General features: G+C 39.4%; 1 protein-coding gene across 2 annotated transcripts in view; it reads right to left on the bottom strand.

Moving 5' to 3' along the window:
* Window positions 1-226: 226 nt before the first annotated feature.
* The window catches only part of myo3a (myosin IIIA), a 73,143-nt gene continuing 56,281 nt past the window's right edge, over window positions 227-17,088 (bottom strand). For both annotated transcript variants that reach the window (XM_075452500.1, XM_075452501.1), the window contains 12 exons: window positions 16,746-16,826; window positions 15,430-15,635; window positions 15,243-15,354; window positions 13,712-13,874; window positions 13,549-13,635; window positions 13,332-13,455; window positions 12,050-13,241; window positions 11,810-11,954; window positions 7,888-7,979; window positions 7,105-7,145; window positions 3,421-3,702; window positions 227-1,244 (listed from right to left, as the gene is read on the bottom strand). In XM_075452500.1, coding sequence (XP_075308615.1) covers window positions 1,130-1,244; window positions 3,421-3,702; window positions 7,105-7,145; window positions 7,888-7,979; window positions 11,810-11,954; window positions 12,050-13,241; window positions 13,332-13,455; window positions 13,549-13,635; window positions 13,712-13,874; window positions 15,243-15,354; window positions 15,430-15,635; window positions 16,746-16,826 — 2,640 coding nt within the window. In that variant the 3' untranslated portion in view covers window positions 227-1,129. The remainder of the gene's footprint in view (window positions 1,245-3,420; window positions 3,703-7,104; window positions 7,146-7,887; window positions 7,980-11,809; window positions 11,955-12,049; window positions 13,242-13,331; window positions 13,456-13,548; window positions 13,636-13,711; window positions 13,875-15,242; window positions 15,355-15,429; window positions 15,636-16,745; window positions 16,827-17,088) is intronic.

Below are 17,088 nucleotides of genomic sequence, written 5' to 3'. Positions count from 1 at the left end.
TTACTGAAGCAGTGTGGGATCATGTTGGCAGAGAACGGAACAAAAGGCAGCCCACATCCAAAGAAGAGCTTTGGGATGTCCTTCAAGAAGCCTGGAGAACTATTCCTGAAGACTCCTTAAAGAAAGGACAGAAAGCTCGTCTGAGAGGGTTCAGGCTGTGTTGGAGAATAAAGGAGCTCAGAGCAGTAAAGATCTTTAGAATTGTATAAACTCTGTTTGCCTTTAATATTGTATTCAGATTCAAATACATTTACATTTATGTTAAATCATTGCATCTATTTGCTGTTGTCCTGGTAATATACAAAGAAATGAGGGCAGCTGAAGACTACAGCACAGTTCTGTATGTTGTGTTTGTGAAAATGTGCATCTGGGATTCACTAACAACCCCTGTGGGGGAGTTCCTCCATTAAAATGTCACATAAAGGTTGAAGGTTGAAGAGGTTGAGTCTGAGAGCAATGCTCAAGAATACTCCAGAATTCACAGGGGCTGGTTTGATATTATCCTGATACTTTTCACAAAAGACATGACATAAGCTGCCCAATCTGGCCATTGTGACATCTTTTAAAACCAGATCAAACAGGCAATAAAAAGCTGGGTGAACATGGATTCTTTCAAAGTTATTCAGCCGTTTTACAGATGAGAAACTGGCAGCCAAACATGAGAAAGAATTTAATAGATATCGTGTTTAAGTGAACAAACCAGACATTACAGCAAAGACATGAATGTACATTTCATAAAACATGACAGTGCTGAAGCCGATTTTACAAAGATAAATTATTTAAAACACATTGAAATGCACATATTCAAGTTTAAGAGCATCACCTGCCATTTTGTGTATGATTTAAGAGAGAAAATACACTTTTTAATCAGTGACTAAATTACAGATCTCACAAGTAAACATTAATTTACACAAAGTTTAAAGATATGTAATCATGTACAGTGCATTCTTCAGCATAATCAGCTTGGAAATCAATACAACGCGATCAGTGAAGTCTGCTGCAGAACTCATTTTCTAATTAAATGTGTTCCATCGATAAAGAAAAAATGCTGAATGTAAGATATGCAGAAGGTGTTTGTGTTGTCATATGCGCTGTGACGGGGTGAGGATTGCGTGGCCCTTCCTGTGTTTCAGTAGTGTTTGATGAGCCTTCGTCTCTGTGAAGTCTTCCTCAGCAGATGTCTGTAGTCGTAGGGATTGTCCGCCGTCCGACTCTCCACGGAGGACAATCTGGGAACAGAACGCCTGCCAACCAACACAGGAGACACATGAGAAGTTCAGTTCAATTCAAAATGTATTTATTAGGCCTGGAAAATGATTAAAATTTTTAATCTAATTAATCACATGATTTCCCTGATTAATCACGATTAATCGCATTTGTACGCAAAATCCAAAAATTAATCCAAAAGTAGTGTATAGCTTTTAGCATTTAGTTTTATTTTAAATGTGCTGTCTTATGAATGAAAGTGCCATAACATTTGTTGTGCAAACACACTTTTAACATCAGCATTTTAAGTTAACGCGATAATAACGAGTTAACTCGCCCAGTCCTAGTATTTATATAGCACATTAAAACAACCTCAGCTGACCAAAGTGCTTCACAATAGCAACTGCTTCACATATTAAGAAAGTCATCAATAAAATAGCAATAAGAATAACTGCGTCACAGATAAAATAAATTTTTTCTAATAAATTTAGCAATAAAATAACAATAAAATTAGCAAGCAAAGATAAACTCCATTTCAGCTAGTAGAAGGCCAGGGAAAAGAGGTTTTCTTAATAATTTTCAGTGATTGTGGTGACGAACAGTTCCGATGTTGTACGTAGATTTGTCCTTTTAGGAACTGGACTGGGAAACCGAGCGTGGCATTTTTAGAAAAAACCCCGTCTGTGAAGCATAGAAATCCAGGCTTGCTCGTACTTCACAACTTCCATTCCTCTGCTGTGTAGATCAAACTCAGTTTCTCAGTCTCTCTTTTGCTGTTTTCCGTGCCTCTGAACATGAAAATGACAACGCAGAGGAACACAGAGTAACAGCATTTCTGTAAATCAATCAGGAGGCGTCTGTTGTTTCATATCTAACAGGTGAAAAAAGTCTGGATTTGGAGCTCAGGAAGGTAGGACGTCGAGCCGAGGAGCCAAGTTTGAGTCCAGTGCAGAGCGCCAATGTTTTAAAACCCCGAATTGTAATTTATTTGGCACTCATTCAGCGTTTCATTGCTGTTCTGCACATTACAATCTACTTGATTAAAGTTAGGTAAAAAAAAAAAAAAAAATAGTTAAATTTAGGTTGAAGAAAGATTAAAGGCGGGGTAGGGGATCTTTTTCTGGAACATTTTTTTACATATTGCTTGAAATACTCTTCACACCCCATTGGAACCAATTAATTAAAAGTTTTGACACAAATATGAAAAGTTGTAGTGGCCTCTAGAACGTACAATCTAGGAAAAACAGTGTGAACGGTGTGAACGGACCGTTAACAATGATTGGATACTGATGCCGTCTATCAAACTGCAATCTGCTCCTCCCTCCCCCTCCTTCCCCCTGTGCGCGTACCCTGCTCCGTGAACGAATTACGCGTCCAGAAGCTTGGCAGGAAGCTAAACTAGAGCCAGCTTGGCTAGCACCTAGCATTATTAAACGTATAGTTATCATATACTAAATACTAAATACTAAATACGGCAACGATCGATGCTTGCTGTCAGAACAGCGCTCGTGCACCTTCGTGCTCGTGCTCGTTCATGTACTCTAGAGGCGTGCCTTTGGGGGGAAAGTGAAGAAAAGGGTTGGGACTTTTTACCGGTGTATTTTCAAAATGCAGCTTCGCTGGACTCAAAATCCAGGATCTCCTACCCTACCTTTAAGAACAAAGGGTTTATGTTTAAGGTCTGTCAGAAACTGTCTGAACTAAAGGAGTAATGATTTATTTTAGTAGCATAAAGAACTAAAACACTCATTAGTCAGTGTAAAAATAGTTATTGGGCTGTGGGCAGCAGGGACCTCCTGTAATACTTTTTGTTGCAGCGCAGCTGAAGAAGCCTCTGACTGAACACACCTATTTGTTTAATTTCTATTCATTCTATTAATCTAAAACATCTGAACACAAGATCAGTCCAAATCAGACTGCATTTTCACCAGTATTAAGCAGAACCTTTGCCATCAGGACCAGTCGTCGACTCAGAGCTTTAAATGTCTTTTCTTTCTGACCCGTACAGAATCTGACATGGTCACCAAAGTCACCACAATTCACACTTGAAACCCTGTTATTTTGTGGTTCCAGCTCAGAAACAACTGGTTCAGCATAAGATTATTGGTTGAAACGCTCCAAATGGTTTAAAATAAGAGCACGAACTAGAAAAGGAAGGTAACTCATATAGCCCAGCAGTTAGTCTATAAAAATAATAAAGTCTTGATAAGGTACCTGCTGTCTTTGGCAGGTCGGGGAAGCTCTGGTTCAGTGACGGCCCTCTCTCTCGTCTGTCGGGTGGAACCCCCCAGCCTCTGCTCTGTGGACTGCCGCCGGTCCCCGTGCTGCCTCCTGTCCATAGACCGCCTCCTGTCCATGGACCGTCTCCTCTCCATGGACTGTCTCCTCTCAGGCATGCTCCTCGGTGACGAGCTCGCGGTGGACATGGAGGGTGCGGACCTGCTGGTGGACAGGGTGCGGTAGTACTGGTCGTCCACATCCAGCAGTTTCCCCGGACTAGAGCACAAACACATTATAGACTGGGTGTCAGCTTCTGTGACTGTTTATATCAAGATATAGTTATATATAGTATCTATATTATCAAAAATGATTGCTCTGCGACATAAAACAAAAGAGTTGATAGATGATAAAGGATGATTGTTCCACATCTGACCTACTGCGTTGAAATATGGGGGGGATGCTTGCCAATCCTTTTTTTATTCAGTTTTTATTTTACAAAAAAAGCCATAAGGATAATTAGAAGAAAGAATTATAGAGAGCATACAAATCCATTATTCCGTCAGTTAAAGTTGATGAAATTACAGGAATTGGTTGACGACAGTATTCTCCAAATAATGTTTAAAGCTCATAAAAATGTTTTGCTAATTAACATCCAGAAAAAAAACTTGAAAAAAGAGAAAGTCATTATAACTTAAAAGGAACAGAGATATTTAATAAACCGAGATTCAGAACTAAACTGAAGGAACATTGCATGTCTGTGAGAGGAGTCAGTTTATGGAACAGTCTGAACAAGGAAGCCAAAGAAGCAAGATCAAACATTAGATTTAAAAAACTGTCAAAACTGTTATGATACAAAAATATGAGCCGGTTAAAGAAATGGGACACTGAATGTACAGGTGTATGTATTCACATGCATGTGCACATGTATGTGTTTGTATGGGTTCATATGTGTATACTGATATGTGTGTGTATTTGTTTGATGTTGAGTAGATGGCTGGGCAGCAGCCATCACTTAAAGGGATAGTTCGCCTCTTTTGACATGAAGCTGTATGACATCCCATACTAGCAATATCATTTATGACCAATTTCTTTCTTGTTCTCGAAACAATATACGTTCAAAAAGAGTAATACATTTGCATGACAAAATCGTTCTCCAGGAAAAGGTCATACAGGTGAAACAGGCGCGGCAGGCGGCAGGCTGCAGGCTGCAGTGATACGAAGGGAGAGAAAATAGCGCCAAGCAATTGTGAGTTCTGACTTTTTCCTGGACAACGATTTTGTGATGCAAATGTATTACCAGTAGGGGGTAAGAAAATGTTCATGCACGATATTGCTAGTGTGGGATGTCATACAGCGTTATGTCAAAAGAGGCAAACTATCCCTTTAAACTTATTTTATGGTTGTTGTTGTTCTTTTTCCATTTCTTTTTGCTTGGACACATATTATAATTTAATCTGTAAAATGATTATTGAAAAAGGGGTAGACAACATAAGTTCGCTTCTTTCTGCCCCTTTTTCATTCAGCATTCGCATTATTGTTTCTTTTTTTGTTTTAACTTTTGATGAATGAAATAAACAAATAAACTAAAAAAAATATATATATATAGTAACTAAGTTTCCTGTATTCTATATGACCCCAAATTACTATATATCAGTAAAAAACAAGAAAATCCAGTTTGAGCAGCAAATTGAAGGTTGGCAGTTAGTCAAAAACAGCTGAAAGAGATATCATGTCAAAAAGAGGAATAAAATACAGTTTTGAACTTAAATGACAAGAAAAACACAGATGCTGTCCAGCCTTTGACGTGTTCTGAGAAAGCATCAAACAAAAAGGCATAAAAAGCAGCTTTAGTTTTTTTTTTGTCCACATGCAGATGCAACTACAGCTTACCAAAAAGAGATCATTTGGAAAACTCTGGGCTTTACCAAGAAACTGCAGTGGTGTCATGTATACAGACAAAACTAGTGATTCTTGTGACACTAGTTACAAATTTTGCTTTTGGTAGAAATTAGAATAAGTCACCAGTGATAAAAACATTACTATGCTCCAATCAAATGGCCTCCTGTGCTGACACATTATCAGGATCCATTGTCGTTGTTAAAGGGGAAGTTCTTTTTTTTTTTTAAGTCTCTGAGGTCTATGATCAGAAAACATGACGTCATTACGGCTCAGACCCCAGAGGGTTAAACCTGGACCTCATTTCTGGCATTAAATACGTTCATCTAACTCACCGATAACAGTTTGGTGAAAGTCGGCGTCTTTCGGAAGATATTTAGATCACTGGAGATCCATATAACGGGAGAGAACAGGGCAGAGACAAAACAGCCTCTAAATAAGGCATTATCTGTCTTTATTTCCCCAATACTTTAAGACCAATGAATGAATGAACGCGTACTATTGCACTGTTAGCTCAGAGCTGCCGTGTTGTTGTTATCGGGGGCTTTGTACACACGCGTCTACTGGGATGACGTAAATGAGCTGTGCTGCAATAACACAAGTATCTGTGAGTAGTGAAAGGTCTAAAGTTGCATATTTTGTTTAATGTGCAGAACATTCTTTAAAATTTAAAAAAATCAGATTTATTGTCATGCATACACATGAAATTTGTCCTCTGCTTTTAACCCATCCAGGTTGGCAACTGTTGACACACTCATGCAGACAGATGCTGGACACTGGAGCGGTGGGACTGACACCCCTCCAGCTGTCACATTTACCAATCTTTTTGAGTGGCGAGAGAGGGAATTGAACCACCAACCTTCCAGTTATTGGACAACCGACTCTAAGCACTGAGCCATAGTTCTGAAGAACAGCTAGATTTTCTGTCACCAGCACTGGTGCGGACACTTGTTCTTTCCCACTGCAACACTGACCTCCTGGTGCTTTAAATAGCTACGTTTTCACCAGCTGAATCCCACCATGTTGCATATAAAAGAGACACAATACAAAGTGGCTGACTGTGGTGATAAAGTGCAGACACCTATGGTATGTTTCCCTTCCCACTTCCCCTTCTACGTGCCTTCACTCCCATTTACGATCATCACCTCCTTACCACCCACGTGTTCCCATCTCCCGTTCTCCTCAGCTGTCAGCTCCATCAGGAGACGCCATCGTTCCTGCTGACCTTCCCATCCCTAATGATGCATGTAAACTGCTCCTGTCCATTGCCGGCTTTATTTATCTACTAAAAAATGAATACCCTTGATGTTTAGGACTGTGCTGAATTGTGTATGCACACAACAAGGCGGGTGTGTGCGTGTGTCTCTTCAAGCTGTTGTGATAAAGCACTCTGGCCTGTGCTTGTTCAGTCATCCCTATCGGTCTATCTTCACCCACTCACTTTGGGCGGTACGCTCACCTTGTGGCCTGTGTGACACACACACATACACTTTATACTAAGTGCTCCTTTAAAGATCATGTAACAATACTGCTAAAAGCCATAAAATTGTGTCTTTGATCATATTCAGGCCAATGAAAAAGTTGAGGGTAATTAAGTTAAGCGAGGTTGTGTGTGAGGCTGCACATCCTAAAGTTTGGACCCAGACACTGTAGTTATGTTGGCGCTGGGCTGTAGCCATTACTCCAGACTAGGAGAGGCAAGCAGACGGGCAGTGAGCCAAACTCTTAAAAAGGAAGCGATAGATCATTAAAATGAAGTTGAAGAAAGAACTGGACACTTACTCCTCCTTCCTGGGTCTGCGTTTATCATCCTGGACAGATCGCTGAGTGGAGAGAGACAGAGAACTTATGACTGCAGGTCAAACCAACAAAACTTGTGTCTGTGTTGAGGGGAAAAATATCTGTTTTAGAACAGTGTGTTACAATCAAATGTATTGTTCCAAGTTGCTTGTACAAATAATAACCAAATATTGTAGCCTGGCTGTATTTTTTACATGTTTAGGGGCCTCTTTATGTTAGAAACCATCACCCAGCAGCTGTTTTAATACATTTATTAACCGTTCAAACAACCACTGCACCTCTGAATTATGAATTGTCACTAAGTCTGTTGGTACCTTCGTAAAGTTTTCACTGAATTTGTATGTTTAAACTCTAAACAACTTCTGCATTGTTGTTTGTCATTATGTTCCAGCTGTTTAATGTTACCAATTAGATCCACTGTACCTCTACAGCATATTCTAAAACACCAAAACAAACATCATAACAAACTAACTTCAAATGCTACAAGAAGAGCCGCTCCACGCTGAGCTTTTGAACGCCGAAATTATGAGAAGCAAGTAAAAATCAATCGCCTTAGGTGAAAAAGACGGGAACATTGACAAAGGCTCCAAAGAAAACTTTTCCAGACAACTTTGTAATAGTCTATTTCTCGCCTTAGATGTGAGAGTACTGGCACAAAAAAAAAAGATGCCAATCAATAGTGCATTGTAAAAGCAAATAGCTGGGAAAGCGAAGCTTTGTTGTAGAAAGTATCTGAAATCAATCTCCGTCTTTGCTGTGACTCACATGAATGAGGGTGTAATAGGTGGAGTCCTCCGGTGTGTTCAGGGTCTTTGGCTGTTGGGTCCTGCGGGGGGTTCTTGACAATCTCTTGTCGACTGGAAAGTATTAAAGACATTTTGAAGACATCAGAGTTCTGCAGATTGTGCAGGGCAGTTCAAACTCACATATATGTCCCTAAACAAACCAAAATGAGGGAAGGGAGAAAGAGGGGAAAAAAACTAAGGCTGACGTGAGAAAACCGACCCTGGACTCTGCAATAAAACAGCACATTTGGCCCCTCAGTGTTGAGGCAGATTTTCTCTTGGTGCAGTCCCAACCTGCCTAAGACGTAGGAGGTGATGATGGCTGCAGAGACCTGGAAACTAAACATAGTAGTCTGAACTCATGTCTTTTGTCCTCCACTTATCCAGTTTCCTCAATTTTTCACAGGACACACCATGCTGAGACATGCCAAGATTTCAGCTAATAGTCTTTAGGAATCACCTTGTTGGTGCAAAAATACTATCTTATGTCTTTCAGACTGGGTTATCTTTGGCAGTTTTCTCGTAGATGTAACTAATTATGTGTCCTTGGAGAACTATTGCTCAAAACCACTTTAAAAGATTACAAGAAAGTCTGGCGGTGTGGAAGCAAAATATAGAGAAACCAGGGGTGGCTCAAGACCTTTTTATGACACAGATGAGTACTTTGTGCTTCATTTGAACCTTTGCAATAATTCTGAGGATTTTACATCTGGCCATAACGATATGATAGCTTCAGAGCCAGTGGAATCTTTATACATGGCTGACTTAATTACTCGAGTGACTGAGTGTGAAACTCCACCCAACTGAACTCTGACTTGTGCTTATCGAGCTGCCCTGAGGCTTTTATCCAGTCTGAATTTTCCACAGAGATTACTCTAAACAACCTTTGACACAAAGTGTCCAACAACTGTGTAACCACAGTTATCACTGATCTACAAATCTTACAAACAGGCACTGAAAATCCTGGACAAAAAATCCAACACTTACCATCACTGTACTATCATACAGAAGTATGGTTTATTTAGTCTATTTTATTTCTTTTTCAAACTGCTGTCTATTTTTTAAATTTATAAATGATCTTGCTCCCCCTCCCCTTAAGCAATTTGTGAGTCTGCGCAGACCCACAACTAATACAATAGCTACAAGAGCATCAACTAGAGGGGACTGCATAAGTGGGTTCAGAAAATCCACTTTTGGACAAAGTGCCTTCTCAGTAAAAACATCAGGGCTGTGGAATAGCATCCGTGTTGGTATCAGGGAAAGCACCACACTTAGTATTTTTAAATCAGGTCTTAAGAAGTGGCTAAAAGCAGGGCAGCACTGTGGACATTTTTAGTCATTGATTTTGTGTACTTGTGTTTACTTTATCATATATCATGTTTTTGTTTAGTTAGTTTATTTTTAAATTTTTTTTGCCTACTTGTCATGCAATATACTGTAGGCCTATTCTGCACATAGTCTCACCCAATATTGTGTTTTCTTGTTATATTTTTGTATTATTATTCATTTTAATCTTTTTTTTTTAATTTAACATCAATTCCTGTCCAGGGACTACAGATGAAAATTAGCCTTGTGGCTATAATCTGGCTCAATTGTATGTTGTGCAATGTCCCTGTTAAGTAAACATTAAACTAAACTAAACTAAACTAAACTAAACCATCCATGTTCCAAGTATTCTCAGTAAGTATTGAACACAAAGTGAGCTATGTGTTTGTGATCAGCTGCCTGACATCCCACACTCTGGAACATCTCATTTATTGTAATTATAGAAATATTAAAGTAACCTTTGCTTGTTAAATGCTCGTGCTGGGGGAAAACAATCCATCATGTGCACAAGCTTGCAGTGAAGAAACGTTTATAATATTATTGAACAACTTCATCTAAAGGTCATTCTGTAATGCTCATACAAGTAAAGCTAATTCTACACGTCGTCATATTAATTCCTGCTGTAACATGATTAACATTTGATGACCTTTTGCATGAAGAACAATGTGACTGACATTCATCTGCTTTCGCTGTGTGTGGCACAAATGATTTAGATTCAGTTTATTGCGTTTGTGAAATTCATGTGGACAGAGTTGCTCTATCTGTGGCTTTGTGCGGACAAAAAGTATAATTTTCTTGGGAGACGTGCTGGCCCTTGGAAATAATACATTTAATTTATTCTGTTTAACCTCAGGCAGTGTAGCTACTGGAGAAAAGACTGTAAAGGGCAAACATACCCAGATTACAGGAAGACTGTGCTCTGTGTAGCACACTGTGTTATGCTGCTTTTAAGAGTGTAGCCTACTGTAACTATGTAAATAAAGCTAACATCGCTAGCCTTAGCCTAGCATAAATAGGAAACAGACATAGCAAGCTAAGCTCTGTTTGAAGTGTAGCAAAGACTAGAAATAAGTGTAAAGCTTGTTTGAGAACCTCAGAGTGACATAAAAGCTGTAGTTGTGTGAATTTTGTAAACTTTTAACAGAACCAGGCTAGCAGATTGCACATTTTTGCATTCTCTATGTTTAGCTATGCTAACCACCTGCTAAAATGGATGTATTGGGATGGCATCGTTTCCTGTTTCCTTTACGTCAACACAAATAATAATGCTGAAGATTATTGCAACTTTAATGGGTTGCAGGCAGATAACTCATTGAGGTGTCACAGATACTGATATCTCATTGTTTTTATTAGTTTTTGTTGCAAGCATGATTCGAATGATTAACTGGAGCAGTTTCTAATGGAAACAGACATGCATCGCTAACCTTAATCAGAGGTTTTTGGTCTATTTATCAGCGGATGAAAGCAGTTTTCACTTCTTGGTGTATGCATGTATCTTTTTATACATTATGGTCTTTGTCTAATCTACTTTTATTTTCATCACGCTGTTTTACCATTGAGTTTATCTCATCTTTCAATTTCTAATGTAGCAGGTAAATCTATCAAAATCAATCTAAATCAATTTCATTTTGAAATTGAGCTGTTTTGCGATTCTGTTATTTATTTATTTAACAATATATAAACATACTGAATTTGTAACCAAGTGTATTAACAATTTGTAATGTGATTCTGTTTTGAGGAAATATTCATCACAAATGAATGAGAATTTAGAGTTGCACTTATTTATCTTAGGGGAAAGAAACTGTAAATCCCATGTTAACAAAGAATTACACAGAAAGAAAGAACAAAGAAATGTCAGAATAATCATGATGCAAACCAAATAACTGCATTATTTAAGACACCTGAACCCACTGTGGCTGTCATATTTTAGCAGCCTGACTCTGAACTTTCAATTAGCTGCTTCCTCCCATTCACCACCCTGAAAGCAATTACAGCTATCATCTGTGAAAATCCAATTTTATTTTTGATGACACATCAAGTAGAGAGGCGCCTCCTGTTTTGGCACTTGACTTTCTCAGGTTTCCTGATCTAATGAAGCAGCACCAGAGAGAGAAAGGAAAACATGAATCTATCCATGACATCACTGTCTGCTCAGGCATCAATTAAGTCTCCACATTGGTGTCTTTCTTTCTTTCTTTTTTTTTTAAGAGTACAATAACAAATGAAAATAGCGTCATGACTAATTGAGGATAAATTCCTGCCTCAAATTTTGGACATTTCCAATTGTTTTTTTTCTATTTTTCTGTGTTTTCCGTGACAGGAAGTGACTCAGTTGCACTCTGGCATCTTTTGGTGACTACATCTGAGCTCATTTTCGCCCGCTGTCTGATATCTTCGGTAAAAGATATATAGACTGTGAGAATAGACATTCTTCCTCCTTAGACTGACACTCTTAATTATCTGATGGCTCAGACCCAAAAGTTCACATTAACCTCGGGTCAATCTGTGCCAACATTATGAGTGATATTCATTGCTTTATAATCTGTTTTTCACTGGTCCAATCTCACTTATCTCACCTGATTGCTGATGCTGGGGACCGTAGCCATTTATTGCTTTTCCTCTCACAAACATGCCATTGCTCTCAGGATTTGATTGATGAGCCTGGATGATCTCATTCAGCTTATGCTGCAGGGCCTGAAAGTCCTGAGACGTCTTTGTGATCTGTTGAAGAGATAAGAGAAGAACAATATATGACTGGACGAAATGACAAGATTGCCGGGTGACTGTTTAGAACAAAATCTGTTTAATGTCCTTACCTCTTTGGAGAAGCTCTCCAGCTGAGTAGCTTCATTGTGTGCTGCCTGCTTGTTGGTTCTCAGGTTCTTCCTGTCCTTGTACCCTCTGAAGTTACTCTGGATCTTCACTGCAGCCTGTTCTTCTTCTTGCCTTTCTTTTTCAACGTCTGCGTCCTCTTTACGCTCAATAACCACATCAGTAATGTCCAATAACTCCTCGGTATCGTCGTCTTTGGCTTTCAGTCGTGTTTCTTTCTCTGCTTTCAGCTTCTTTCGGTCCCGATGGCCTCTGAAGTTACTCTGCAGGACAGTAGCTGCTTTTTCCTCATCCAGTCCATCTGGGTTCTCTGATGAAGCATTCTCCAGCGATTCTTCTGCCTGCACCACAGTTTCTTCTTTTGTAGGTTCCTTCTTCTTTTTCTTGGGGATCTTTCCCTCCTCCTCCAGGCGTTTGCGCTCCTTGTGGCCACGGAAGTTGCTTTGAAGCACCACAGCTGCTTTGGTCTCGTCTGGGTCACCCGACTCGACCTCACTCAAAGACACATCTGCTCCAGCCTGAGATGTCTCTTCTGTCTCTTCCCCGCAGATTTGATCCTCTTCACCTGCGGAACTTTTTGCTTTCTGTGTCTTAGCTGGGATCTTGCCTTCTTCCTGCAACTTCTTCCTCTCTTTGTGGCCTCTGAAATTACTCTGGAGAACAGTGGCTGCCTTGGTTTCCTCTTCTAAGTTGACACCTTCATCCCCCGAGGCCTTTTCCTGTTCATTCTTCTCCTCCTGCTCTTCCTTTCCAGCATCTGCGTCCTCAATCCCTGCTTCATCTGCCACCTCTATGTGTTCCTCATCTTCTGCCACCTGAGTATTGTCACTATCGTCATTCTCCTCAGCTTCATAAGTGCTTTCATCATCCTCATCGTTACCCTCTTGTTTATGAGCTGCCTCTTGCCCTTTCTCTTCTGTGGTGTTTGGCTTCTTCTCCTGTTTCTTCTCCTCACCTGCGTTTGGTAACTCCAGCTCAGTGCCAGCCATTGTCTTTTTTCTCTCCTTGAACTTTTTCCTCTCTTTGTAACCCCGGAAGTTGCTCTGAAGAACCACAGCAGCTTTAGTTTCCTCTTCCTCACCATTTGCGTCAGCAGAGGCGCTTTCCTCTGCTTCTGGCACTTGTTCCTGCTTTTCTTTAAGATCCTTCTCTGCTTTCTCTTTCTCTTTGGCTTCCCTAGAAACAAAATGTTTGTATTTTTGTCAGAAAGCATTTAGAAGATCATTCCATGAGTAATATACTGTTTGAATTTCCTGTCTATCATACTGTTTTCTTTTGAAACTCTTCCTCTCTTTGTGCCCTCTGTAGCGAGCCTGGATCTTGGTTGCTGCTTTGTTCTTCTCATCTACCAACTCTTTGTACTTCTTTTTTGCAAGGTGTCCCCTGCAAACTGAAGAGGATGACAAGTGAAACAAAAACCTACATCATGCACTTTAGGTTTAGCTTGTGTCGTCAGACCATATTAGTATCAGATTTTTCTTACCTGCTTGGAACTGGATGATGAAGGCCTCCAACTTTGCTTTGCTTTTTTCACTAGCCACCCTCCTCCGAGCTTTCTGACCCCTATAAGCTGGAGATTAAAGTATGAATTGGTTTGTATGACTGCCCACAGCTTGTTCATATGACCGAGTATAAAGTTTACTAACCCGACTGCAGCACCAGAGCGCTCTGTTCTCGCTCTTTTAACATCCGTTGGTACCGTTTAGCTCCCAGCCAGCCTCGAACACAAGCTTGGAGCAGGATGATTCGCTGAGTGGCCTGCTGCACCATCAGATTCAGATGTTCAACATGGTAGTACTTTAGGAACACCTGAAACAAACACAATACATTAGAAAGTCATTAAAAAGAGAATTGCACATGATACACATTGCACAGAAAGTATGTTGCATGTTTGTGTGAGATCAAGTCTCAGCAGCATTGAGTGCAGATAGAGTTCCCAGGTGGAAACTGGAAATGTATGTTTTTATTGTCTGATTGAACTGCCGTCTGAGGGCAAACAATCCTAAAGGCCTTGCTTCCTTCCTAAACTGCTAGCATTTCACCTGTGAAATGTAACAGAAGTAGAACAGTCTTGATTTTGATGTAATGTAATTTCAACGTGTCACCTATGATTTAGGTCTTATATCGACCAGGGTATCTTCTTTTGGCAACCGCTGCATTTAAAGTATACTCTGAATACTTTAAAATAACATTTGATTAACACTATCAGGTCACTATCAGGCAGCCAAAGAAAGCTGACATTACTTGACTTCCATTTTCTAAAAAAAAACAAAAACAAACAAACAAACAAAACATCTGTGCCATAATTTCACATTTAAATTATATTCCCGCTTCACATTATGCTTCAAAGTGACTTATCTACACAAGCTGCTGGCAGTGAATTTGATCTTACGGTATTTGGTATAGACAACACGTCTCTTTGGAAATATTTAAGGAAACATTTCTGCAGATTTTAAACTTTTTATGTGTCATGATGGGGTAAAAGTTAACTGCTGTGTTCCTTTGAGGTAAATTGTATAAAAACCATCCACAAAAAAGAATGCTTTATAAAAAGTATTTTTCTTATTATCATTATTATGTAATGGATGGTGAATGAATATAAATAATACTGTCATCAGCATAAAGGTGAATTTTTGCATTAAAATCCTTTTTTAAAGAAAATTTATAAAGGGAACCCTGTGAAACGCCTATTGACTTGTCATGTTACTCACTTTTTATCTTTCTGAGAACAGGCTGGCGATTGTTTCTCATATACAAGCAATAACTCTGTCTGTGGTGTGTATTAGCGTTTAGTTACAGTTACCTACAGTGAAAGATGCGAGTACAGTACCTGCTTGGGGAACCATCAGCATTTTTGCTCTCTACATAATGGTTTCAATGTGGAATCAGAAAAATTTTGCAAGAAAAGAATGAAACTGTACGATAAACTCTGGGTCTCCTGGGTTTTATTATGAGGTCTGAACTTTTTGGAAGCTCCTACTTAGCGAAAAGCATAAACCTTTTCTTCAGTTTGGCCTTAAGTTACAGTTTCATCTTAACCTTATAACATATTCATTGCATGATTTTAGGCTACAACACTCATCAAGAAAGAAAAACAAAGGTTGAACATTTCCATGTTAATGTTCCATGTTATTGCACAAAATTCGTTCAGTCACTTGAGTTCAGATGAAGTTTCACCTTAGTCTTCCCCATTGCCCAGTTTTCCAGCTTAGCCTTCTCCAGTATTGCAGCACATGTCTCTGGAGTCACAGCCGGCTCCTCGTGAGCATGGAAAGCCAAGATGTAGTACCTGCAACAGTCACTAGATTAAATAAGATAATGTCCTCCTCAGATTAGACCCGGTGAGAAGAGAGGAACCACTGACCTCTTCATGAAATTAGCAAACAGGATGCGATGAGAGTAACCCTGTCGCCTGATCTTGGCAGTTTCCAGGACACCAGTATATCGCAGCTGAACCAAAACCTTCTCCCGGTCAAACTTGTTGGCTTGGCGATCGTTGTTGGGTTTGATGCAGCGCACAAAGTGAGGCTGCCCTGCCACCATCTTGGACAGCAGGTCCATCAGAGAGTACTAGAAAAACATAGAGAGGGTTTAAAGCCACAATCATCAATGATATATGAGGATTAAAACATCTTCCACTCACAACCCTGAAAAGCAGAATATTCCTAAAAGAATCAACATTTAAACTAACACCAGAGTAACCCCTTTTGTAACATATCTTGTGGTTCAGTAGAAGTGTAAGGTGGTGTGTTTCTCTGCAGAGAAACAGCCCCAGGACAAGTAACATGACTATTCAACTGATAAGTTGAAAGGCTTGTTTGCCCCTTTTTTAATTGTGAATCAATTTTAAAAGCTGCATTAAGCTATGAGTTTGTTCCTGAAGGCTCAGCCGAAGTTTAGTTTCCTTCCTTCCAAACTGTCAAAAACATATCAGGATGTGTTCAGACAGTTTAAGGGTTCTGTGTCTTATTGTGCTTTGCTTTGGATATAAAGAGTCTTTTTTTTTTTTTAGCCTTTTTTCTTTTAGTTTTAGCAAAGACATGAAAAACTCTAATTAATGGTCCTTTTCTTTTGATTAATTAGTTTGATTAACACCCTTTCCTATTTGTTTCCTCCTTTTTCTATGACTTGGTTTTGTAAAAACTGATACTCAGTAAAAAAAATATGGGCCTACATTTACATCTGACTGTTTCCATTTAATTAACCATTTATCCTCAGTAGAGCCAGCTTGTAAAATCAAGACATTTTAGGGCTGAAGCTTTTGGGCAGAGGGGTATGTAGACACCAGCCAATGAAAGCATACAGGTGTGAAGACTATAAAAACATAGTTCAAATCACCATCACACACATATTTGCACTTTTACACAAAACGTAATGATGCGTGATGATTTCATATCTCCGATTTTTTGCTTTGTTCTGTGTTTGACCCGTCTGTCACGTCCTCAAACCCCACAGTTGTGATGATGCTTTCAAATGTATCTGAGAAGTCTGAGTTGGTGCCACAAGAAGTTGGATTTCATAGACAATAACTTGAGGAAGGTTTTCCAAAATGGCCGCTTGTACCAGGAGGTTGGAAATGACATAATGTTGACTTCCCAGCTCAGAAGTACACTGCAGCATCAGTCTGCAGCAAAGGGGAGGAACAGCATGTACAGTATTTTAGAAAGAATACAGTCTTACTCTGAAGTAGGAGGCCACGGTCTGTGTTTTCATGTTCGTGGTTTCCCTCGGGTGATAAGGAGCATCTCCAGGTTCTTTTGCCTGAAAAAAACAAAACATTTAACATGTTAAAATACTAAAAATGCTAACTATACTGCTCAATTAGACAACAGTCTACACTAATTGTGCATTTTTTAATAAGTTGATGAAATAAAAGGGAACATTTTGACACTGAGAAGCTATTTAGCTAAACACATATTAGCTCTCACATTCTGAAACTCCTACACACAGTAGATGGCATCTTTTAACTCATATTGAAGGCCTTTTTCTTCTGTGTATTATGTTTTATCTTGTTTTGAAAAAC

The sequence above is a fragment of the Odontesthes bonariensis genome, chromosome 20 (assembly GCF_027942865.1).
Source record: "Odontesthes bonariensis isolate fOdoBon6 chromosome 20, fOdoBon6.hap1, whole genome shotgun sequence".
In the NCBI taxonomy this organism is placed as follows: Eukaryota; Metazoa; Chordata; class Actinopteri; order Atheriniformes; family Atherinopsidae; genus Odontesthes; species Odontesthes bonariensis.
Note: the sequence above shows the minus strand (reverse complement) of the source record. Positions and strands in the feature narration are given on the sequence as shown.